The sequence below is a fragment of the Cannabis sativa genome, chromosome 5, assembly GCF_029168945.1.
Source record: "Cannabis sativa cultivar Pink pepper isolate KNU-18-1 chromosome 5, ASM2916894v1, whole genome shotgun sequence".
In the NCBI taxonomy this organism is placed as follows: domain Eukaryota; kingdom Viridiplantae; phylum Streptophyta; class Magnoliopsida; order Rosales; family Cannabaceae; genus Cannabis; species Cannabis sativa.
The window spans coordinates 3381790-3408254 of NC_083605.1; the positions used below are offsets into that span (position 1 = coordinate 3381790).

Here is a 26465-nt window from a genome sequence, read left to right on the forward strand (position 1 = left end):
AATATTAACTTTAATAATAATAATATTTAAATCAGACCTAACTCGCTCCGACTCAAAATGTTTAATAAGTTGGGTCGGGTTAAAAAGTTAAGTTGGCCAACCCGACCCATTTATATCCCTAAATTTTAAATTTGATAAACTTCCAATTTTTATTATTATTTTTTTTTAAAAAAAAAAAAATTAATGAATTTAATAGCTTTTATAGATCCCATCCCACTAAGGAGATGAATGTCGTTTCTGAAAACAAATCGTCGTTTTAATATTATTGTCGTTTTCCCATTATCGATTACACCGAAACTAATAACAGAACGGCTGTAGACGAACCCAACTCCTTAAACCCTTTTTCACAAAACCAAACATTTCTTCTTCTTCTTCTGCAAAACCCTAATTCTCAAATCCATGGCAATGGCGACTCTACCACTCAAGAAGAGCTATCGCTGTGTACCATCTCTACAACAGTTCTACACCGGTGGACCTTTAGTAGTCTCATCCGACGGCTCATTCATCGTCTGTGTCTGCGGCGATTCCATCAAAATCGTCGAATCTTCCAACGCCGCTATTCGCGCAACCATCGATGGAGACTCAGAAACCTTCACGGCTTTAGCTCTTTCCCCCGATGATAAGCTTCTATTCTCGTCCGGACACAGTCGTATGATTAGAGTTTGGGACCTTTCAACCTTGAAATGCGTTCGGTCATGGAAGGTAGTATTTTTGATTGAATTGAATTGAATGATTTTTTTTGGGTGAATTTATGAAAAAACTGATCTTTTTGTTGTTTTAGGGACATGATGGTCCTGTGATGGGTATGGCTTGTCATCCTTCGGGGGGTTTGCTTGCGACTGCTGGAGCTGATAGGAAAGTTCTTGTTTGGGATGTTGATGGTGGTTTCTGTACTCATTACTTTAAGGGTCATAAGGGGGTTGTTTCGAGTATTCTTTTTCATCCTGATTCGACCAAATCACTTGTAAGTTGTTCAATCTCAGAAACAGTGTTGTTATGAGTTGCTTAATTATTTTAGATGATTGTAATGGAGGAAATGGTATGACAATACAATTTACTTTCAATCATATATATATATATATATATATATATATGTTAGACTATGAAAATTCAACAGGGACTTATTAGTCATAGAACTTCGGTTCATCGGGAGATTGGCACTGTCTCGAAGAGTGCATTTGGACTTCGGTTCATCGGGAGATTAGCACTGTCTCGAAGAGTGCATTTGGACTTCGGTTCATCGGGAGATTGGCACTATCTCGAAGAGTGCATTTGGAGATTAGTCCTGTTTCGAAGAGAACCCATTATCTATCATTATTGTTTTCACTGAGAGTTGAACTCAATGAAAGCACTCTTTGAGATTTTGTCAATCTCCCAATGAACGGAAGTTCCATTTTCTCATTCTATATCTATTAATTTCTATCCAATTACATATTTATAGGCTTTCTCACTACATGCAAATGACTAATAAGTCCCTATAATATTTTCAGTCTAACAATAATATTTTCAGTCTAACAATATATGTATGTATGATATGCACTTATTAGCTTTTAAGGAAATGAAGCATTTTGAATCCCTCATTCTTGCTGAATGGTGTTCTTATTTTCCATGCATAACTAGCAATGTAAATTAGTAAAATTACAAAATAACCACACTCAATCTACTCTATACGATTGTGACGGTTGCACTGTGTAAATCTATGGTCGCTTGTGGGACCATACATAGTTATTGTGCTAAAAAAAATTTTGTGAAATTATTTTGCTAATAAAAGTTTTCATAAAGACTACTTTTACAAAACACTAGTTGTTCTTATTTTTGATGCATGCTTGATTTAATTGACCATTTTCTCATTTACAAATCATAGCTATTTTCCGCAAGTGATGATACAACTGTAAAAGTTTGGGATCTTTTGACTAAGAAGTGTGTTGCAACACTTGGGGGACATAATTCAACTGTTACTTCAATAGCTATATCTGAAGATGGTGGGATGTTGCTTAGTGCTGGAAGAGATAAGGTTATGACTATTTCATTGCTCATGCAGAGACCTTCTGGTTTTTATAGTTTGAAGATTCTAGCTGATGTTTTACTTGATTTCAGGTTGTGATGTTATGGGATCTTCTAGACTACAGTTGCAAAAAGACGGTATTGACATACGAAGCTGTTGAAGCTGTGTGTGTCATTCATTCTTCAACTCCTTTCGTGCCGTGTTTGGAACAGAGTGGAAAGAAAAGTGGGTCACAAGGAATTTATTTTGTAACTGTCGGTGAGCGTGGGATTGTACGAATATGGAATTCTGAAAGGTAAGCCATGGGGGTGTTTTCCATGTGACATTTTATTTTTGTAAGATTTTGTTCACTTTGAGTTATATTTGATGAGTTTGTTTTTGTCAAATGTATTTATTTTGACAGAGCAGCCTGTCTGTTTGAACAACAGTCTTCAGATGTTACGGTTAGTTCAGATGAGGATGGCAGCAAAAGGGGTTTCGCTACTGCTGTTATGCTTCCCTTGGATCAAGGATTGCTTTGTGTGACTGTTGATCAACAACTTCTTGTGTATTCCCCTGTGAAACAACCTGAAGGGATCTTTGATATAGTCATGAGCAAAAGACTTGTAGGATACAATGAGGAAATTGTTGATATGAAGTTCTTAGGCAATGAAGAGAAATATCTTGCTGTTGCTTCAAATACCGAACAGGTCATTTGCTTGAAATTATTATATCCTTATTTTCATGAAGGGTCTGTGATTCTAGCTCTTTCATCAAACATCACATATATTCTAAGGTCTTAGCTCTGATCACGCTATACAATTTGTAAATTTGCAGGTACGAGTGTACGACCTTGCATCAATGTCGTGTCACTATGTATTGGCGGGTCATACTGAAACTATTTTAAGTTTGGACACATGTGTGTCGAGTTCTGGACAAACACTTATTGTAACTGGCAGTAAGGACAAAAGTGTAAGCTTCAATTTCTCGTCAATTTTCTTCAGTCGATTGATTTTTCTAGTGCATTCCGTATACTTGTAATTTTTCAAATTTCTGACTTGATTATATGTATAGGTTAGATTGTGGGACTCGGAAACTGGACGTTGCCTTGGCGACTGTGTAGGTCATATGGGTGCTGTTGGAGCCGTCGCCTTTTCTAAGAAAGGGAAATCCTTCTTTGTTAGCGGTAGCAGGTGAGAATGCAAAAACTCTCTATTGTGATGGTGTGATCTCAAACCTTGTTAAAATCTGTTGCCAGGTTCCCCACAATATTTGGGACCAGGAAACTATAGCAATTGCGATGTAGGTACCTAGGAAACCATATGCCTGACCATTTGAGCTACTCTTGAGTCTCTGTATTTGTTTATTTAGTTGAGTGAAAAATGAATTCCGTTTAGCTTAATTTGGTGTTTCTACTTGGTCTTTATATCCGACGATTCGTTTGTTAATATTGACGTTTTCCATTTTGCTTCTGTATACGAATATTTTGGAAACATACTGATAGGCTCGGCTGCTGTTATATGATATAAGGCTCTGCTTTTCTTTTCATAATTTGTTCGGTTTGATTTGTGTTCAGTGATCGTACCCTCAAGGTGTGGAACTTCGATGGTCTTTCAGATGATGTGGAACAACCTGTGGATTTGCAAGCCAAAGCTGTTGTGGCAGCACACGATAAGGATATCAATTCTTTGGCTATTGCACCAAATGATAGTCTTGTTTGTAGTGGTTCCCAGGTTAGCAAGTGTTTATCTTAATCTTTCATGGTCTTATCCTCTTTGAAGCACATAAATTTTCTCATTAATTTATTCATATGTCCTTTCTTGGGTAATCAGGACCGCACTGCTCGTTTATGGAAGCTGCCAGATCTTGTACCTGGAGCTGTACTTAAAGGGCATAAAAGGGGGATTTGGTCAGTTGAGTTTTCTCCAGTTGATCAATGTGTCATAACATCATCAGGAGACAAGACAATAAAGCTATGGGATATAACTGATGGTTCATGCTTGAAAACATTCGAGGGTCATACCTCAAGTGTGTTAAGAGCATCATTTATTACTCGCGGGACTCAATTTGTCTCTTCTGGTAATGAGGCTAATGCTTGATTGACCTTATACTTTTCTCTTCCACCTTGCTTGATGTCATTTTTGATCGAGTTGATGATGGTTTCAGGTGCCGATGGTTTAGTAAAGCTATGGACAGTCAAAACCAATGAATGTATTGCTACATATGATCATCATGAGGATAAGGTACTTGCTCAAAATAGATAAAAGATGTTGTAGGCTTGTATAGTTGAATTGACTAGAATCTATTTCGTTGAAAGTGTACAAAATATCATAATTAAGAAAAAGGGTGCTAGCTTGGTGAACATTTTCTCTCTTTTCTATCAAGACAGAGTTAGAACAATGTTTTTGAGTAACTTCTCCGAGATCTTTATTGAACTCGCTTCTACTACAACCTTCCAAGCTTTCTTACTAACATTAGTTTAAGTTCTTTTTTTCCTTCTAGTGTTAGTAAACCATATAGGTGGCCTAACAGTTGGTGGGGGCGTTTGACAGTTAAATTCAATTCATGTAATCAATGCATTTAGATATGATTTCTAATGAAGAAGAAAGACTTTATGCTGAATCCTTTTCCAAAATATATATTTGGATGATTTAAATTTTAAGGAGTACTAAATTGTCCTGCAGGTTTGGGCTTTGGCGGTAGGGAAGAAGACAGAAATGTTAGCCACAGGTGGCGGTGATGCTGTTGTCAATCTATGGCACGATTCTACTGCTTCTGATAAAGAGGAAGCTTTCCAGAGAGAGGTTAGAGTTCGTAATTTATACACAAGTTTTTTGGGTGTGTGCTTATGAAGGAAGCACTTCCCACATGATAAATATACTATGTTGGTAATGTTGATGCAGGAAGAAGGTGTTCTAAAGGGTCAAGAACTTCAGAATGCTATAGTGGATGCTGATTATACAAAAGCAATACAAATTGCTTTCGAGCTACGTAGGCCTCACAAGCTTTTCGAGCTGTTTGCTGAACTTTGCAGGTTTGCGATTGTCTTAAACCTTTTCTTCCTATTTACACGTGTTGGCGTATTTCTCAATCGAGTACTTTGCAGGAAGAGAGAAGCTGAAAACCAGATACAGAAAGCCCTTCAGGCTCTTAACAAGGAAGAATTCCGGTTACTTCTGGAGTATGTTCGAGAATGGAATACTAAACCGAAACTCTGTCATGTTGCACAATTTGTGCTTTTCAGAGTTTTCAACAACGTGCCCCCAACCGAGATTATTGAGGTTGCTTCTTTGACTGGACTTTGAGTATTAATTCTAAATATATATCGTGAATTGCTCTGACATTTTTATAAATACCATGAAATATTCCAGATTAAAGGTATTTCGGAACTCCTTGAAGGGCTCCTACCATATTCTCAGAGGCATTTTAGCCGGGTAGACAGGCTTGTGAGAAGCACATATTTGTTAGACTACACTCTTACAGGAATGTCAGTCATTGAACCGAAAACTGATGCAAGGGAATCGAAAGCTCATTCAGAAAATGCAGACAAGGAACAACAACAGGCAGATGAAGAAGGGTTGAACCCGAAGGCATCCTTGAAGAAGCGAAAATCAGACAAGCATAAAGAGAGGAAGAAGCAAAAGAAAGTTAAAGACGTAGCTTACACTCGCGTTGCTGCTGTATCATAAGAGTGTCATGACCTACATTACTGCCTGATGATATCCGAGCAACTTATATTTCATCGATAACAGATTTTGCAACCCCTTGTCATCGATGATGATGATGAAGTACACTTCAGTCGATTGTAGAAAAACGAATCTTTATTTGTTTTAGCTTTCCCTCTCCATTTGATTCTTACCATAAATGAAATTTTGTATACTAAATTATACAATTGAACACTTTTTTAAGTAATTTCTTAGTTGAATCAGGTGTTTTCCATTTTTGTTATGAATTTTTGCAAAGCTATTAATATTCAGAGGCATCAACTCTAAAATCTTCCATCTTGAGACTTATATTTATACCAAATAAATACAATATATGGCATACAAGTTACAAAGCCAATTGCTTTTTGTTTTGTTTGATTGAGCTTGTTAATAATAGATAGAGAGTCCAAGAACACTCCTTTGGAGATTGAATTAATAATAAATTGCTCTTTTTGGAAGCTAAAGAACAATACATAGAGAAGAAATCCAAAGTGACAACAACATATATGTAACTGAAAATATTGAAATCGTAGAAGACCCTGATTTCGGTGGACTTACACTAGGGCCAGCGGCCGGTGTCATATTAAGGCCACTAGCTCCCGTCGCTAAAGAAAAAGGTGATGACGACGACGATGATGATGGTGGTGATGGTGATGGTGGTGTTATTGCTGGAGGCGATGAATTTGGGCTACTAAAACAAATAGATGAAGGAGAAGCAATTTCGGTGGTAGAGTTACTCATAGGCATAGCCAGAGACAGAACGCCATCTATGCCATGACATCGAACGGAGGAGCTTGCAGTGCATATATTTGGACTAATGAGTTTCACATTGTTGAGAAAGAAACTCCACCTACCATTATTGGAAATCTTAAGCATGTAATCCCGCTTTGAGCTCGGAATTGATGAGCCTGTTGGTATATGGTGCAAGTAGTCGAAAAGCATGGTAGAAGGAATTGAGTGGCGAAGCAAGAAGTCGGAGATGGCATGTGGCTCTAGGGCAATTTTCGATAGCATCCGATCGTTGGGCATCAAGAAGGTGATATTACCTTGAAGCCTTCGATCCAATTTAGCCATGTTGAGGAGCAAAACAAAAGTGAAGTAATTTGCTCTCTGCATCTCCGAAGCAGCAATAACGAGGTCTTCGTTTTGGATTCCCGGGGGAATGTCCACCGAAGAAACTAGGGATAGCAATGCCATCAGAACCAACAAGCGCAAATTGGTCGCCATCAAAGCTTAAGATTTCTTATTGGTTTTTACCAATAAATTCAACTCATGGTAAAGCCTTATTATGGGCTGGTTTCTTTTCTTAATTTTTTGGCTAAAAAGTGGATTAAGTTGGACATGCAAGAATGATGCCTCAACAACTCACTTTCATAACCTTTGCATGCATTCTTATTGTTCTTTATTATGGTAGCATTTACGTGTAAATTAATTGAAATAAATCAAGAATTTTTATTATTGTTATTATTGTCTAATTTAGGTACCCCAATTTCATGTCTAACCAATAAATAAATATCAAAAAGTAATTTAGTAGTTTTAAACAACTATTTAATCAATTACACATGAACAATCTTAATGAGGTTTTGAACAATTACAAGGGAAATTTCAAACTAAAAATCAATCCAAGATTGGCCAAAATTTAACTATTGAGAAGAGATTATCATGAACTGGTTTATAGAAAGATTTTCCTAAATATGAAAAACAAAATAATGAACACACTTGACATATATAGATTTGTGTTACTATGATATGTTATACATGGAGACAAGTGAAAGTTGATTACAAAATGGGAGTCGGAATCGTTTCGTTGGCACGCCTGCAGTCGCATGAGCAGATGCTTCGGGACTCCTTGACCAGACGTTGTGATCTTCGAGTATGAAGCTTGATATTCACCAACTTACCAGCCATCTGTTCATTCATTCAGTAAATCATAGTGTTTCCAAGAGTGAATACGAATACAATCAGTTCCGAAATTAACACGAAGAAAAACGTACCATTCTCCACACCAAGTCTTCGGGGCCTAAGGGTTGAGCTGGGTTGGAGTATACGAAATGCCTCGAGTACTGAAATGAAACAAAATTGTTATAACAAAGTTAACTCTAAACAATTTTGAAACATAGCCGGACCAATGAACGAAGAATGGAGGGAAACACAAACCTTGGCGAGATTCCGTCTCATTTCACTAATTTGAGAACGAGTAATACTTTTGAGAAAATTTAAAAGCCAACCGGGTTGTACAGCATCACCGGAAGAAACAAATACTGCTATCTGCATTAAGTTTAGAAGACCGGAGTTGACATTTGCAAATATAAAAGAAGGTCGAAAGAGATGATGTGTAATTGTAGTTGCTCAACCGAAAATGCAAGGCCGTAAGGACAGACTATCTAATTACATGATTATCAAATGATTAGCTGGAATTTTAAATTCTCTAACACCGAAAAATTCCCCATTACACCGGGATTTAGAATCAATTGAGTGAAGGGTAAAAGCTCATTGTAATTGATGCATACCGATTTCTCTATAACTATACTAAAACTAAAAACAGATGCTCAAATTAAGAGAAGCTTTTCCCAACTAACAGAAGCCCTTAAGCATGTAACATCATACTCAATTAACATCATTAATATAAACCCCTCACTTAATATGGCTATCAATTATAAGAGAGAAAATACAAGAATTATTTAACATTACCTTTCTATAGTCTAGTATTCCTTCGAAAGGAAGCTCGAGTTCATCACTGACTATAACTGGTATGCAACCACTGACAATAGCATCAAACAGTCTAGCAGATGATGGAGTGTCCCCAGCTGGGCTTAAACAGAATATAGATCTGATGACAGAGAAAGAAATTTAATGATTATGACAAAGTAACAAATCATATTATAGAACATGACTGAAAATCAAGATGACTTTACTTGCGCATTCCGTTCTGAGCAGCTAGTTTTCCTCCCTCTCCAGCTGTTCCCTCCTCTATAACTACACCCTCGGCACCACTAAGTTCTGATACAAGTTTTGCTCGTATTTTACCACCCTGAAAACAAAAAGTTAGAATGTAACTATGAAAAATGAATAAAATGAACTAAAATAAGAACAAGGAATGAATAAGGAGCTATCGAAACTGAAACAACAATTCCACCCGTATGAATAGAGTAAATCAAAATCCCATGTGCAAGAAAATTTCTCATAAAATAAAAACAGTCTTACAGCATTTCTCTTAAGTCTCCCGCGGAAGAAAATAAGGGTGGTTCTTTTCAGTTCAGTTGCAGCTAAACATTTAGCATCGCATAATTCAACATTAGGAACATAAGGAAGAATTAGATCTTTCTCCAGGAAAACTTGTCCTGGTTTGTACCTAAACACAGTTGAGTAAAAAAATTATTAAAGTGCAAGTTCTACAATGAGTAAAGATCACAAAAAGCATAGCAGGGAGTTGTGTAGTAACCAGTTCCCAGTAGAGTCCATATCAGGTAGCAGCCAAATTGCCTTCTTGACAAATCTGCGAACAGACTTGAATGACCATGGATGATGAACTGGAAGTATGTGATCTCTTCCTTCAGATCGTTTCCATGCAGGTTGGTCTGTTATCCATTTCAAAGCTTCCTACATCCAGAGTAATACTTCATTAACAAGTCAACAACAGACTGATTATCATCCATTTGATAATTTTTGTAAAAGAAATATCATGTAGTTCCGTAAAGATGACACAAAAGTTCAACTTTTCTTCTATACAGAACAAGTTCCATGTATTGAAGAAGAAGTTCAGGTATTGTACTACTGTTTAACCATGTCATCAAGCTCTTATCAATCAATTAATAAGATGGACATGAAACTTCCTATATATAGAGAAATCGTTAATTAAAATCTCAAGAACTGGCTGGCATCATTCATTCAATGATTTTTGTTGAAAAAACATCATGCAGTTCAGTAAGATGACAACGAATGAGCAGCTTTTCTTCTATAGACAACAAGTTTTATGAATAGAAGAAGATATTAAGGTATTGCAGTACAGTAGAGCATGGCATTAAGCTCATAGCTATCCAATAATAAGATGGACACCAAAACTTCCTATATATAGGGAAATGGTTCAATAACAACTCAAGAACTGGCTGACATCATTCATTCCATAATTTTAGTTACAACATCATGCAGTTCAGAAAGATGACACAAATGCTCAACTTTACTTCTATAGGGAACAAGTTTCATGAACTGAAGAAGAAATTCAGGTATTGCAGTAATGTCTAAGCATATTATAAGCTCTTATCAATCAATTAATAAGATGGACACTTAAACTTCCTTTATTTAGGAGAATGCTTCATTAAAAACTCAAGAACAGACTGACATCATTCATTCCATGGTTTCAGTTAAAACATCATACATTTCAATATGATGACACAAATGCTCAACTTTACTTCTTTAGAGAACAAGTTTCATGAATTGAATAAGAAATTAAGGTATTATACTAATGTCTCAGCATGGCATTATCTATATCCATTAATAATGATAATAATAATAATAATAAAAAGATGGAAGTGCACTCACACCCTGTAAAGAGCTTTGCATTGTTGTTTCTCCATTAAGAAGAAACTAATGGTGGTGAAGAAAGGTATGTAGAACAAATCAGCTTCTTCCTGCTTATCAACTCTCACAACAGTTTTCAAAAGCCTCTCTGATTCAGGGGCAATCAAATCAGCCCAAAGCCAGTAATCAATCGAATGCTGCATAAATAAAAATCCAATATTTAAAGTCCAAACACACGAAAAAAAAAAAGCAACAACCTTTATAATTTTCTTCTTCATCAATCCTAATTTCCTCAAAACCCTAATCAACAAATTGAACAAACCTGTTCGATAAGGCGGTGGACAGGGCTGCCATTGGAGGTGAGATTAGAGGTATCCTTATAACTTTTCGCGAAAAGCGATAACAGATCGTACGTAAACTTAGTAGGCATGTCGTAAACGTAAACCTTGATCGGAAAAGCGACTGGGTAATGGGGATCTCCGTACAACCGTTGTGTCTGGGAATTGAACATGAGTTTGTCCAGCTCCTCTTCCTTCTTCTCCGATCCGGTGACGCCATTGTTATAAGGAGTGGGATGAGTGAGGAGAAATTGATCGAGAGAAGCGACAAATGAGGTTTGGGGGTTTGAAGAGGGATTAGGGATGGGGAATTGGTAAGGGTTTGGGGATGAGAAGTGGTAGAAGAAGAGAAAGGAAAATGCTAAGAGAGGAAGGGTTAAGAGAAGGAGAAATGGAGATTTGGATCTCTGGTTTTGTTTACCTAAAAGAGCCATTTTTACAGTTCTTCACTACTCAGAAGAAGGAAGAAGAAGAAGAGGAAGACGATGCTAACGGAGCGGGTCTCCGACCCGAACCTGAACCCGATTGATTGTGTCTAGTTTTACGTGGGCCAACTGGATAAGGCCCGTGAAAAAGAGAAAGCCCAGTAGATGTTAGTTAAAGGCCCGAAAGTGGGAGTAATTGGGGATAAGTTGAAAAATGCCTCTTTTATTAATCAATTAACCAAATTTACCTTTAATTTTATATTTATTTGAAACATACCTCTTTTTATATGTATTGTACCCAAAATACCCTGACATAAGAGAGTCATATGGAGAGTATCTTGAAGTGACAGGGGCGAAATTGGTACAATGTTTAAAAAAAGAGGTAAAAATGATAGACTTTAAAAAAAAAAGGTAAAAATGAAAGAGGACAATATAAAAAAGGTATAGAATGTAATTTCCTCGAGTAATTAAATAAAGGGAAATTTAGATAAAGTAGTATTTTTTTGGAAGCTTTTATGTTCAACAATTTTTTTTTATCTCTGGGTTTCTCTTTTTTTTTTTTGTTGAAAAAAAAAATGCTTGAGCAAGACAGGCAAATTTCATAGAAAACTGACCAGTTGAATCAATATACCAAATCCATTTATCACTGCCTTGTCCCCCGACCTACCTCCTTTAAGGATATTATTGGTGGTTACTTGGTCAAACAGGGAGTTGAGTTTGGAAACATCCCAATTCTCATCACCAGTGAGTAAATTCGCCATTTTATTCCAACCCTTAGGACGACCATTTTTTGGATTGAGATAGAAATTCTGCCCATGAATCACCCACAAGTCCTCCCAGATATTGGTATCTTTCCCATTCGCAATGAACTTGCATGCTCCTTTCTTAATTAAGTCTTTGGATTTAACTATATTCTTCTAAAGTCAGGAGTCAGAGTTCTTGTAAGAGCATTTTAAAAAGGGTCTACCCTTAAGGTACTTCGCATTTAGCACTTTGCAGCACAACGAATCAACTTTGGTAAGGAGAGCCCAGTCCAATTTAGCCAGAAAAACTTGATTTATTTTTGAGGTCTTCCAGAAACTAAGACCACCTCTAGATTTCGAGAGGCATAGTTTTTCCCAAGCCTTAAGATACAAGCCACAATTTCCTTTTTCACAGTCCCACTAAAAATCTCTAACCATGCCATCAATCTTAGACGCAAGCTTCTTGGACAACTTCGTCGTTTGCATAGTATACACAGGTAACAAAAGGCACATAGATTTTATCAAAGTAGCACGATCCACTTTCAAAAGCGATTTTAACTTCCACCCATGCAACTTCGAGACCAAGTTATACATGATAAAATGGATAAAATTGAAGTCAACATCTTTCTTCCAACAACGGAAAAGCAGAAGACCCAGGTAGTTAATGTTTCCCACAGTTGCGTTGAGCCCTAAGGTCTGAATGATATTACGCTTCATCCCATCACTAGTGTTCTTGTTGAAGAAGATGGATGTTTTTACTTTATTAATGCGATGTCCCGACCAGTTACAGAATTTTTCCAGGCATTGCCAAAAACTCGTGGCTTCCTCTACGGTGGCTCTACCCACTAAAATAAGGTCATCAGCAAAGAACAGATGAGACACTCTAGGGCCATTATGGCTCAACTTATCACTTTAATTCTTTTCCTGTCAAGGGCATTTTCTAAGAGCCAAGAGAAGATTTCAGCAACCCATATAAAAAGGTATGGGGAGAGGGAATTCGCTTGTCTGATACCGCACTCTGGGTTAAGTCTATCCACCTTACCACTATTAAGGCAAATATTGAATGTAGTTGTTGAAATGCACTAACGGACCCACCCACAGAACTTATCTGGAGCCTTTAAGCTGCATAGCACGTGATCTATAAGTTGCCAGCTCAATTTGTCATAGGCTTTAACCAGGTCAATTTTTATTGCAAATAAGAAGCCCTCTTTCCTTTTTTACACTTGAAAGAGTGAACGATTTCTTGTACCAGCACATTGTTAACCTAGATGTTCCTACCCGTGACAAAAGCTGCCTAGGTTGGACAAATAAGTCTCAAGAGGACAAGTGTAATATGCTTGCAATTATCTTTGAAATGATCTTGTACACCATATTACAAAGCGAGATAGGTTTGAACTGCGACATTTTTTTTGGGTTTAACACCTTGGGAATTAAGACTATATTAGCTTCATTAAACCCCTTATGCATAACCCCAGTTGTAAAGAAGTCCACAACAACCTTACAGAAGTTCTTTCCCACCGAACCCCAGTAGTGTTTGTAAAAATAACACTTTATTTTATAACTAAATTTTAAAAAAAAAATTATATAAAACACTAATTTTGTAAATTTTTTACATTTTTAACATTAAAACAACAACAAAATAACATAAAAAAATAATATACAAATAACAACAAAATCAACTACAAAGCACGAGTGTTTACAGCGTGCTTTGTCCTCAATCGGACACTTCCTGGGAAAACTTCCCAAGAGGTCATCCATCCTAAAATTACCCTAGATCAAGCACGCTTAACCGTGGAGTTCTTTCGTGATGAGCTACCGAAAAATAAGATGGACCTTGTTGATATAGGTAGTACCAATCAATCCATTTAAGTCCTCTTCAACTATGTAGTCCCTTACCTACACAGTCTCAAAATCATCCCACTTGATCTTTCCCAAGCGGTGTGGGATTGCACAGCTTACCCGGTATTTTCCCTTACGGATCACGGGACTACTGACTGTTACATTTTTACAGTGTTCTATAACAACAACACGAAAACAACAAGAAATAACATCCAAATAACATCAAAACAATATAAAAAAATAATATACAAATAACAAAATAACAAAAGTACAACATAAAAATATATCAAAAAATTCTCTAGAAGTAAATCCGGCTCCAATAATTGGAGTACAAAATAACACCAATGCGATGCCACCTCTAAAAAAATCGAGTCATTTCGTAATAGAACCCTTGAAGCATGTCCAAGATAAGGGGAAAGTCATAGTGGGTGACCCCCAAAAGAAAACAAATCTGTCGAGGACAACTCACAAAAACTCCTCCCGTTCCAAAGCGTATGGTGAATCTTACTAGGTCTTCCTAGGAAAGGACGGGTAGACCAAGACTTAGGGTGAGCTCACCCGAAGAATCCACAAGGGAGGCCCCGTAGGGCAATAGGCCGCGAGTCCAAGCTCGAAGACTTAACGCCCAGGGAAGGAAACATTACCCTAATGCATCTTTTTAAATATATCATCACTATTTAATTTTCATAATATAGACATTATCTAGACTCAAAATCATAATTACAATTGTAAAACTTATTATTTGTTCATGTTATTTACAATTAAGATTGATTCTTGTTATTTGTTGCTTTATGGTTTATACAATTGGAGTTATTGCTTTTGCACTTTAATTTTTTTTCATTATTATTATTCAATTTTTTACTTATATATACCAAAAGAAGTGTTTAAAATTAGTTACCCTTTACATTTGTTAATGCTACTTTGAAAGTAATTATTACTTTTTAATCTTTGTTTACCTAAAATTTAATTAAGCCCTAACTAGGCTAGATAGTCCTCAACTTTAAGAAACAATAATATTTGTAGCCTAATATTATAACTTTAATGAGAAATTTTTACATATTATTTTTGCTCCTATTTTTAACTCAAGTATTTGCTTAAAGGTCTTTATCATGAATACAGAAAAGTATAACAGAACAATAAATAATTATTAAAAAAATTGGTCAATTAAAAACCCCTATTGGTGGCCAACATTATGTCCAAACTCATTTTACTTTTTTCTTTCTTAATAATAATAATAATAATATTTATTATTATTATTATTATTTATTATTATTATTATTGTTGATCAATATAATCTTTATATATACATATTTTTATTATCTATTAATTTAATTATTTAATATTTGGAAAGAGAGGGAGAGAGATAAATAATGTTGATTAATTTGAACTAATTAACATTTTATCAAAATAATTACATTTTTATTAATGTGAATAATTTACATATCAAATATGAAATGTTATAAGTTAAAATTAATATAGGATATTATTGTAGTTAATTAATAATGATACATTAATTCCATTTGAGGAAATGAAGCAACATTTAGAGACAAAGTCATTGAGAAGAAAATTATAAAAATAATTTCACAATCTGTTTATTGTTTTTAAACTATTTCAGTTTTTACAAATCAACTCCATCTTAGGCAAATCTCCAAAATATCATTATTAATTTGGAGTGACCAACTAACTTAACTTCTTACACAGTCAAAAAAAGTTCAATAATTATAATTAATTATTATATATGACATTAATTATTATTTTACTAATTTTAATTATTATCACTAATCAAAATTAGCAAATATCATTAATATTTATTATTTATAGATTATTTTTTTACTAAAAATTTGTTGTATTAATAAATTTGTAAATCTTCTAACACCACTAAAAAATGGGATTTCAAAAATAATTGGGTATACAACACACCCAATGGCATACCCAATGAAAATTAGGCCCTTATTTATGCTTATTTTTTTCTTTTCTTAATATATAAAAAATATTAAAATAAAAATTAATTTTGTAGAAGAAAATAGGTTTCCGCCCATTTTAAATAAATATATATAGTTATTTATATATTGTATTGTTTCAATGTTTATTCTGCTCTTCCTTGAATAAAATTCTGAATCTGTCAGTGTACACACCCGATAATTATTAATATACCTTACATTTTAAAATATCCGACGGTTATTATTCAAAAAAAAAAATATACATCCGACGGTTCTAAATGCCATTTTTATATGGTGGCTTCCAGAGCTTTAAATGGTGGTTCTAAATTGTCGGAGATCTTCCAATTAGAATACACATTGTTTCAATTTTTTTAGCTGTTTTAAAATGATGACTATTCTCAACGATTCTTTAAAATCAATGGGTATTCTCAAATATAAGCATCTATTTTAAACGCTAAAAAAATATTCTGGCCGACGAGAATAGTACTTTTTGTAGTAGTGTAACAAAATAACATGAAGATTAGTCGAGACAAAACCTCCCACTGAACTGATGATCTGAAAAAGAACAAGCAGCACAAGTTAAAAAATTAACTAATTTGTTCGCAGATCATTTAACAAAGACAATAGAAAATACTGTTTAAAAAAAAATATATGTTTACAATCAGAAATTATTATCAACTCAAATGGTGAATTTATTTAGAGTGTAAGATACATTGTATGAACAACTATTTGACAATTAATTTCAGAATGATTATGATGTTTAATTAAGTCATCATTAATTAATATTTACTATATAATATATATAGATTAATAATTATATGTTAAATATATAATAACTTGTGGAGGAGGATATGATGAGGTAAGGTTAGGAAGAGACTCTACTCTGTCGTTTGACTATATATACTTAAAATTAAATTAATTAATTTTTAATTAAGCTTTTAATTAATTATTTTTTATATATATATTTGATATACATGTCATTCCCTGCGAATTAATAACTCATGTGTATATATTAGCTAGTAAAATCACTATTTAATTTCTATATTATATTATATACGAGTAATAATTATTATCATTATTTTTTTTTCTATATATTATATGAGTAATATATATATATAGGAAAATTCTACAATGCACCCCCTTAAAATGGATATATTGATGCACCCCTATCTGTTTTAGCATCTGAAATAATTTTTTAGTCAAATTTTTTCTCATGGTCATGTACGTTATAGTTATTTAAGACATCCTGCAAAATTTTAAGAAATTTGGAAAAGTTTAACATGTCGAAAATTATGTTCAAACAGTGTATTGCACGCGTGACTATTTTATTTTATACGCGTGTAAAATAGACTGTTTGAACATTGTTTTCTATATTGTAAATTATTCCGAATTTTTCAAAATTTTGTAGGATATCTTAAATAGCTATAACGTACATGAATATGAAAAAAAATTAGAGTAAAAAATTTTTCTGGATGCCGAAACAAATTAAGGGTGCACCAATACACCCCTTTTAAGGAGGTGCATTGTAGAATCACCCTATATATATATATTTATTCTTCACTATCACTATCGTAAAAATCGAAAGTAAATATATATAAAATAATATTTGTTTATATATATATTATAATTAATAATTAATACCATATTAGATGTTGTTTTGTATCATGAACTATAATTAATGATATATTCAGAATATCACTTATACTTGGGCAAAATATCAAATTATATAAATTCTATAATGCACACTGATGTACTTTTATTTATGGTATATTTAGATATTAGAATTTTTTAGTTAATTATTTAAGATTATCTTCAAAATTTTGAGATCTTAGGACAAACTTAACACCCTAAAAATAAGGTTTAAACAGTTTTGTTACATGTGTGACTTTTGTATGTTATATATGTGTGAAATAGATTGTTTAATATTTTTTATATTGTAAATTATTCTAAATTTTTTTAAATTTTATTAGATGTCTTAAATAATTATAACGTACACAATTATATAAAAAAAAATATACTAAAAAAATTTTCTAAATGACAAAACGCATCAAAAATGCATGCACCTTTTTTATAAGTGTAATAAAAGTACCCATATATATATATATACTAGGTGAATGTACGTGCCGAGCCACGTATTGCTAGTTTCATTTAAGATTTTGGTCTTTTTAGGATTTTGAATATTATTTAATAATGTATTAAAAATAATATTAGTGTAATTATAAAATTGTAAATTAATTTATTATTGAAGTAGTAGATTATTTTATTTAGTTCTTTTTTTAACATAGCATTATAATGTGAGTTTATATCTATAAATATTCTGTTAAGTGTTAATATTATATGAACATCTCCATTTATAAAGCTAAAAAGTGGATAATGACAGAAGTAGTATATCTGCAATCACACAAAGATAGAAGTGGTATTTCTGCTTCCTATGGGAGATCAAACCTAATCGTTAAATTTAATAGAATATTCTTTTATTTTTAAGTATATTTTGTTAAACCAAGAAATGCCGTTAGATAGACACTTTTAATATATAAAGATATATATAAACATTCATTCATATTTTCTTGCATGCATGCAAAACTAAAATAAATTATCAACTATATATATATTTATATATATGAAAAACATGCTTATAATTATTAATTACATATATATATATAATATTATTGATCTGAACATAACATACATATACTATATAATAGAGTGATTATTATTTTAAATATCAATTATTAGTTGTGTTAATAATAATAAAGTTTGTTTGGTAAAAGAAGATGAACTGTGCAATATATTATATATATATGGACTGTACTCACTCACCCAAGATTAGTTGGATTCTTAAAATCTCATCTAAAAGATTACATTAATTATATAATATTCTTATATATAAAAATATATATTTATATATATTTATATATATGACGTTTTTGGAAAGATTGACCCAAGGCCCTTCTTATAATTAATTCATTCAATAAATATATATATATATTGAATTATTAATTAAGACAGAAAACATGCATGTTTATATAAATAATTCATATATCGTTAGTTATTAATTATTTTAAAAGAATACCATATATATAAATACAGGGTATACCACTATATACTATATGTGTAGTGATTATTTATTTCTACATTTACTTTGGGTCTTTTTTGAATATGAAAATATTCTAGTAATTTTTTTTTTATATATATATATACATATTTATTTACAGAAGAGATTTTATGAATTTTTAGAAACTATTTTAAATAATTTGGATCTTATATTTTTTAAAATGATATAAAATAATACACTGAACTCAATTTTTGATAATTTTTTAAATATAACCAACGTGAAGATAATTTTCTTAGTACGAACAAATATAGAAAATATACTTAGTGTTGTTGTAACAACTCTAGATCGGATTAATTATAAATAATTTTATTTTGACAAAAAATTAGTTCAGATACTATTTTGTACCGTTTTAGAAAATATATGGTCTAATTTGTTATTTAACAAAGCAGATGATTCAATCGATAATTTTTGCATCTAAAATATTATTTACCCATTAAAATTTATTCACCCTCAATACTATTGAGATTATTGGATTCAAGGACTTCCGTCCAACTTTACTAATTGAAGTTTGACGTGATTGAAAGTTCATGGGACACTATTTGGTACATGTTAAAGTTCTTGTAGTACGATTTAGTACATCTCAAAATTTAAGAAGTATGATTTTGTAAAAGGACAATTATCACGTTAGTAAAATCATCCAAAAATTCTTGTATTTAACAATCTCAATAGCTGAGGAAAAAAATTTAACGACCTGAAAAATTAAGGTCCTAATAATTAGCCTATATCATATAATGTAAAATTTATGTCATATTCGTATGTTGTGTCGAAACCCATTTTGTCGTCACTCTCTATATGTAAATATAAAGTATTGTTATTAGACATCAGTGGTACCTAATACCATCTAAACATATCGCCTTATAATTGGCTAACGATACTCTCTAAAAATTTATAATGTACTCACTTAATAAAAATACTAAACACACCACAATTAGCTTAAATATATATTAGCTATAGGAGTCAAAGTATACTTGTTAAAAATTCCAATTAGATAGATAGGTATATAGGCATATATAGAATAGAGTAGTACTTGTTGAATACGGAAGTATTATTCGATATCATTATATATATAACTCTACCTGATACCTTTGAATATATATATATATAACACTCATCATCATCATCAAATTATTATTAATTAAGTACTTTAATTATATATGTTTAAACAAAAACAAAATTCATTTCTGTGTTCTAATTAATTAATTACATATATATCTTGTTCTAGAGAAGAGAGTATATATACTATAGTGTAGTGGGTGGGGTTAGGGGTGGGCATCCGATCCAATTCAATTAGAACTCAAAATTTAATCCAATCCAATCTAATTACTAATTGGATTGGATCGGTTTTTTAATTGGATATCCAATTACACACCTAAATTTTAATTTTAACTTAAAAATATAAAGAAAAATACGTAAAAAAACTAAGTATCACTTTTTATTTAAATTTGATACTTCATAAATATACTATTCTTACAAGTGTATTGTAGCTAAAAGTTTTAAATAATTAAAACAACAACATTTCTAAGTAATAAAATAGAACAAAATATCATAAAAATAAATACACTAAACAATTAAGTGTTACAAATTCAACATACAAAAAAAATCTAATAAAAATATAATAAATTATTATATTTTTCAATATTTTTTATTATATAAATAATTTTTTAATATATATAAATATAATTGGATTGGATCGGTTTTTAATTGGATTTTGAGATTGACATCCAATAACCTATCCAATCCAATTAGAATCCAACTTTTAGCATCTAATCCAATCCAATTGTAATTGGATATCTAACTTTTTGTAATTAGATTGGATTGGATCGGTTCGGTTCAATTGGATTGGATTGGATCGGTTCGGTTCAATTGGATTGGATTGGATGATGCCCACCCATAAATGGAGCCTATATATATATTAATTAATATGTATAAAGACTCAATAGTATTGCGTGTGTTGATCTTAAACCTATCATCTATACGTACAAGCATTACTTCATCTATCTATATACATACATACATACATATACTTATATTATAGAGAGGGTCCACCTTCAAAATATATTGTTCTAATAAGAACACTGTTATAAGACTAGTACTCACATCTCTATAATATATCATACACTCTAATTAATTAATCTGTGAATATTTATTATTTAAAATACGATATTGAATTTATTTAAATAAAAATCTAATGTGATATTTCATTTTTTATTTTAGCCCCCAAAAAATATGAGTTCTAGACACGGGCTTAGCTCGCCTATGCTTAAGCCAGACCCTGACTACAAGGCACCCCACTAAAATAGTTACACTTGCAATTCTTAGCTGTTTCAGCATCTAATTTCTTAGTCCAATTTTTTTCATAATGGTATACGTAATAATAATTTAATACATTTTACAAAATTTTGAGAAATTTAAAATAATTTACAATGTAAAATTTAATGTTCAAACTGTTTATTTTACACGCGTATAAAATAAAAAAAAAAATTGTCACGTGTGATCCTTAGCTATTTTCGACTTATTAAATTTTTTCGAATTTCTCAAAATTTTACAAAATATCTTAAATAATTATAACGTATACTACGATCATAAAATTATTCTTAAGTAAATTTTTTTTTCTAAATACCCAAATAGGTGCAGTAGAATTTTCCAATACTATATATATATATATTAATATATTATATACTATATACGTAGTTGTCATAAACAAAGACTTCCTTGGAATTTTACGCATTATTAGTTAGACACACACATATTTTCCAACATTACCAAACACAACTCTACTCTCTCTCTCTATAAATATATATATATATATATATTTATATAACTATACCTATATACACATATTGTTATTGTTGTTGACATGTGTTTCCAAAGCTTGATCAATCTCTCTCTAAGCATCTTCATTTAACAAGATTCATTTTTTACTCATAATTCCCACCATAATATATATATAACAATAATCTCGATCTTTTCTTGTAGAGTTTGTTGTTAAATAACTAATTATATATAGATATATTATATTATTATATTATGGGAAGATCACCAAGTTGTGATGAGAATGGATTGAAGAAAGGGCCATGGACACCAGAAGAAGATGAGAAGCTTGTGGATTACATAACAAGAAATGGGCATGGAAGTTGGAGAGCTCTTCCTAAGCTTGCAGGGTTGAATAGGTGTGGCAAGAGTTGCAGGCTTAGGTGGACCAATTATCTTAGGCCGGATATCAAGAGAGGCAAGTTTTCTGAGGATGAAGAGAAGCTCATCATCAATCTCCATGCTGTTCTTGGCAACAAGTAAGTTCATGCATATTTTATGATCTAGCATTCTTAGAAATTTGACGAGCATAAATACCCTCTTTCAACTTCTATTCTGATTGATTGAATAATGCCCTCTTTATTAGGAGTATTTTAGTAAGAGGTTCTATAGAAACTAGACAATCTTATTTGGTCAAATATATCTAGCGATAAATTCTTATGTTCCTTTCATTTACAGTATTACAGAATCAGAATGATCAGGATCGTAACCTAATTAATTGTGAATAGTTTGTTGTTCTTTTCTCTTATACTCACAAGTTGTCCCTGATAGCTTCTACTAGTTGGTCAAAGAGCATTGTTTTCAGGAACAACCATTTTTTATTAGGAACGACAAAGAAAGCTTTCAGGGACGACTGTTGTCATTCCTGATGATCATCATTTTTCTTGTAGTGATCAGAATCGTAACCTATTTTATTACTTGTGTGTTTGTTTTGATTAAACAATAGGTGGTCTACTATAGCGGGACATCTTCCGGGAAGAACAGATAACGAAATAAAGAATTTATGGAACACACATTTGAAGAAGAAGCTTTTACAAATGGGAATTGATCCAGTTACACATAGACCTAGAACAGATATTCATCTCAATCTTCTCTCAAATCTCCCACAACTCATTGTTGCAGCCAACTTTGCCTCAAATTTCCTCAACAACAACAACAATACTACTAATCAATCATTATCCAAACTCCAACTTCTTCAAAATATCTTCCAAGTTCTAGGCCCCACTTCTAACCCTAACCCTAACCCTAACCCTAATATGGATCAAGCAATGCTTAACAATCTCTTGGGATCATCACTATCATCACTAAATCATTATATGATTAACAATACTCATCAAGATCATCAACCCTTTATGGTTGATGAGTATTTAAGATCATTGGAGCATGGAATAAGAGTAGATAATTACAACAACAACATTAATCATATTGTTAATTATGATCATGATCATCATAATCATAATCATTTTGTTACTAACAATATTACTACTTTTCCAACTCATCATAATCAAGAGTCTATTGTGAACATTAATATAGATGATCCTAATATGAATATGATCATAGATAATAACAATAATAATGATGATGAGCTTCCTAAGTTAGCTGATGATCATGATCATGATAAGATTAATAATAATAATAAAAAACAAAAGATTAATAATTTATCATCAATGACATCATCATCTATTAATAATGAAGCTTGGGGAGATCTTATTACAAATAATCAAGATCAAAATAATCATGAACAAGCAGCTGATCATGATTCTTGCTATTGGAAAGATATTATGGAGTAAGTTTAATTAATTAATTAATTATTAATTATATATATTATTCATAATTATTTGTTTTTATTATTAATTAATTAATTATAATAATTAAATTTGGGTGCAGGTTAGCATCTTCACAGACATTGGTCAACCTCGTTGACTAAATTTGAAGCTTCATATTTCATCATGATTAGTTCTCTGGGTCATATATATATATATATAAATATTTATATATAAGGGTTTGTTCATAAAGAGATACATCATGTGCATATATAGAGACCAAGTATTTTAATTATTAGAAGTTTTTGATGAATTAATATTATACATAGTGAATTTTAATTCATTTGTAATTCCATACATATATATTTGTTGCTGTAAGAATTAATTAATGTATATTATTTTCTTCATTATTGTTATACACAAACATATACAACTTCATATAATTAATATTATTGATGATTTTCTATTTATTTAAAGTAGTTAAATGTTCTTACTTTCTATATATATAAATATATTTAAAAATTATAATATTATATAATCTGTAGACATGCATGATCATGAGTTATAACATAGATTGATCCTTAATTATTAAAAAAAATATTTAATTATTATTATTATTATAATTAATTAGCTAGTGTATCTAGAAACTTATAGGTAGACTAATGACCCATTAATATTATATATTTTATGGTTTAACTAAACTTAATGACCATTAGTGTAACTTATCATGATTTTGATGTTTCATTATATATTATTAATTAAACAATCAATAATTAGTTAATATTATTTGCCACGTGTAAACTGCCCAAGTAACAAATCACATAATTATGGAAGGAGTTAGTTGTAGAGTGTTTAGAAAGAAAATTAAAAGGATTATTAATTAATTACTATTATTTTGTATTAATTATTTTTTTTTTTTGGTAAAATGATATTTTTTACGAATAATTATTGAAATTAAAGTACAAAATAACTTAAAATTAAGAGACAATTCTACTAATTAATTGAGTATAATCATGTTTTGTTGGATAAGGATAAAAAAAAATCAAATCAAACAAATATTTTATATATCAAGTGTGTGATTTTGTAAAAGTCAAAAGGTTTTGTTACCTATTAGGTGAGAATATATAGTGTTACTTGTAACTTAAGCCATAGATGCAAAATTAAAACAAGTAATATTTTACAGCCCAAACCTAATTATTATGATTAACACTCTTTTTTCTTCTCATGTAGTTATTGATCAATAATATAGTCATATAATATATATATATATATAGGGGGATCTTAAAATTTAGTGAGTTATGAGAAAAAAAATTATTTTTGGGTCCTTGTTTAGAAAAAATATGGTATTCTTAAAAATTAATAAAAAAATAAATTTTGAGCTCCTAAAATAAATAGACCTAAGTACACGCCTATCCCGCTTATACCCAGTACCAAGCTAATATAGTAGTCATCTCATGAAGTTGATAGTGTTGAAAATGATGCCATGGGATATGGACTTAATTGGTATATATAAAGTAATGCACTTATATATAATGATCAATTTTTTTCTCATGTTATAGCTCATCTTCTTCTAGTAACAATGTATAAATATATATATATATATGTGTGTTGAGTGTATATATCTCAATATATATGACAAAATCTCCAAATTACAAGCTATAACATGCTTGTCTAAATCTAAACAAAGACTAATAATGATAATAATGAGTAGGTATTATATTCACCTCCATCAACTAACCTACCTAATTTCACAAATATAACATAAAAATCAATGAGTTTTATAATTTTTTTATTAGCATAAATATCTCCTTCCTTTTATGTAATTTTACATTTTAGTCCTTGAAATATTTTTTTTTTGGTAATTTTTATTATTTATTTTTCTTCTTATTTTTAATTGTAATTAGTATTATAATATTTATAAGTTTTGTAACACTTAAAAGAGTTTTGTAATTGTCAAAGAAAAACATTAATTAAGAACAAATCCTAAGTTACTTTGGATATTTATATCCATTATATATATGATACTTTGAATATTTTACTAATTATATAATATTATATAATGAAAGTATATTCATTATAACAATCAACAATATCAACTAACCTACCTAATTTCTCAAGAATAAATTAATATATATGGATAAATAGTTTTTTCCATCCTAGATAATGACACTTATATACTTTTGTCTTCTAAATGTTTTTCAAATGATTAAAATATAAAATTAAAACAATGAATCATATCTAAACAAATTAATCATAGGGTGTTCTGGTATATGAGCTCTTCTACATATAAAATTAATTTAAGAAAAATTATATATATTTATATTAAATGGTAATTATATCATTTAAATTAAATTGGGCCATTGGGCTAAGCACTAAGTGGGCCTTAAGTATGGGCCTACCTTAGCTTAGTGATGCTAAAACTTTGAGCCCAAACAACTGTGGGTGTTGTTGTTCAAAATAGCTTATAAAGTTGAGAATATACACACAAACTCATTAGGAAAAAAAAAATTACAACAAAGAGGAATGTATGGCTAACTGCTAAGTTGTGTTCATGAAATATCTAATCCACTCTAATTAGCAAAATGTAAATATCTGTACTAAGAATGCATTTTTTCTCTAGGAAGACGGAGTCCTGTGGGGACCCACCTTTAATAGAGCAGGGATTTCCCGTCTAAATGGAAAACAAGGTAGGGATGAAGATTATTTTTTGTCCTCGAATGTTAAATGGGGCGGAGACGAAGATGACACTTTCTGCCCGGACGAGGACTCGTTTAATATTTTATTTTATATTTATAATAATATTTTATATTTTATAAATTATGTTTGTATTTTTTTAGTATATTAGTATTTTTTTTATGAATTTTAAGTTGTGTTTTGGATAATAATTAGTTTTTTGAATAATAATTAATGTGTAATATTTTAATTTTTATATAGTTTAATATTTTTATATATTTAAATTTTTATTATAGACTTTATTTTTTTTAGGGGATTCCTCGCTCCATCCGCGATGAGGAATAAGCATGGATAGAGATTAAAATTCTTAACGATGATGGGGATGGGAGGAGCACTCCCCGCCAATTCCTTACCTCGTGTGCATCCCTAATTCGTACTTGTACGAATTGGATTGGATTGAAAAATCTAAAATTCGCACTTGTGCAAATTGGATGTTGATTGACATGTAAAAGAAACCGATCAAATCCAACCCACACATATTTATATATATTTTAAAAAAATTATATGTACAATTAATATTTTAATAATACATATGATACAAATATATTTCAA

At 31.2% G+C, this 26465-nt stretch overlaps 4 protein-coding genes across 4 annotated transcripts; 2 read left to right on the top strand and 2 right to left on the bottom strand.

Moving 5' to 3' along the window:
• The first annotated feature begins 335 nt into the window (after positions 1–335).
• On the top strand, positions 336–6949 carry LOC115716650 (protein TORMOZ EMBRYO DEFECTIVE). Its single transcript, XM_030645497.2, has 14 exons — positions 336–702; positions 782–964; positions 1865–2014; positions 2098–2300; positions 2409–2694; positions 2822–2956; positions 3059–3177; positions 3561–3717; positions 3817–4063; positions 4151–4227; positions 4669–4788; positions 4888–5018; positions 5091–5265; positions 5356–6949. Exons 1-14 carry the CDS (start codon positions 400–402, stop codon positions 5671–5673), a joined length of 2604 nt encoding a protein of 867 aa, XP_030501357.1. The 5' UTR covers positions 336–399; the 3' UTR covers positions 5674–6949.
• On the bottom strand, positions 5969–6915 carry LOC115717456 (FAS1 domain-containing protein SELMODRAFT_448915-like). Its single transcript, XM_030646442.2, has one exon. It carries the CDS (start codon positions 6913–6915, stop codon positions 6148–6150), a length of 768 nt encoding a protein of 255 aa, XP_030502302.1. The 3' UTR covers positions 5969–6147.
• A 228-nt stretch (positions 6950–7177) lies between the features above and the next one.
• On the bottom strand, positions 7178–11168 carry LOC115717170 (probable arabinosyltransferase ARAD1). The gene is made up of 9 exons (XM_030646122.2): positions 10529–11168; positions 10230–10403; positions 9131–9288; positions 8893–9040; positions 8604–8719; positions 8380–8518; positions 7846–7956; positions 7683–7751; positions 7178–7596 (listed from the first exon to the last, which is right to left on the bottom strand). Exons 1-9 carry the CDS (start codon positions 10976–10978, stop codon positions 7468–7470), a joined length of 1494 nt encoding a protein of 497 aa, XP_030501982.2. The 5' UTR covers positions 10979–11168; the 3' UTR covers positions 7178–7467.
• Positions 11169–21440: 10272 nt separating this feature from the next.
• LOC115715904 (transcription factor MYB53) lies at positions 21441–23598 on the top strand. Its single transcript, XM_030644580.2, has 3 exons — positions 21441–21896; positions 22364–23203; positions 23305–23598. Exons 1-3 carry the CDS (start codon positions 21634–21636, stop codon positions 23342–23344), a joined length of 1143 nt encoding a protein of 380 aa, XP_030500440.2. The 5' UTR covers positions 21441–21633; the 3' UTR covers positions 23345–23598.
• Positions 23599–26465: the final 2867 nt, after the last annotated feature.

Excerpts from the sequence above, each read along its gene's own strand:
- LOC115716650 (XM_030645497.2), top strand. The coding sequence starts at position 400 with ATGGCAATGGCGACTCTACCACTCAAGAAGAGCTATCGCTGTGTACCA. Across the intron at positions 703-781 it reads AATGCGTTCGGTCATGGAAG|GGACATGATGGTCCTGTGAT; the intron begins GTAGTATTTTTG and ends TTGTTGTTTTAG. Across the intron at positions 2,015-2,097 it reads TTAGTGCTGGAAGAGATAAG|GTTGTGATGTTATGGGATCT; the intron begins GTTATGACTATT and ends ACTTGATTTCAG.
- LOC115717456 (XM_030646442.2), bottom strand. The coding sequence starts at position 6,915 with ATGGCGACCAATTTGCGCTTGTTGGTTCTGATGGCATTGCTATCCCTA.
- LOC115717170 (XM_030646122.2), bottom strand. The coding sequence starts at position 10,978 with ATGGCTCTTTTAGGTAAACAAAACCAGAGATCCAAATCTCCATTTCTC. Across the intron at positions 7,752-7,845 it reads TGAGACGGAATCTCGCCAAG|TACTCGAGGCATTTCGTATA; the intron begins GTTTGTGTTTCC and ends GTTTCATTTCAG. Across the intron at positions 7,597-7,682 it reads AAGACTTGGTGTGGAGAATG|ATGGCTGGTAAGTTGGTGAA; the intron begins GTACGTTTTTCT and ends ATGAATGAACAG.
- LOC115715904 (XM_030644580.2), top strand. The coding sequence starts at position 21,634 with ATGGGAAGATCACCAAGTTGTGATGAGAATGGATTGAAGAAAGGGCCA. Across the intron at positions 21,897-22,363 it reads CATGCTGTTCTTGGCAACAA|GTGGTCTACTATAGCGGGAC; the intron begins GTAAGTTCATGC and ends ATTAAACAATAG. Across the intron at positions 23,204-23,304 it reads TATTGGAAAGATATTATGGA|GTTAGCATCTTCACAGACAT; the intron begins GTAAGTTTAATT and ends ATTTGGGTGCAG.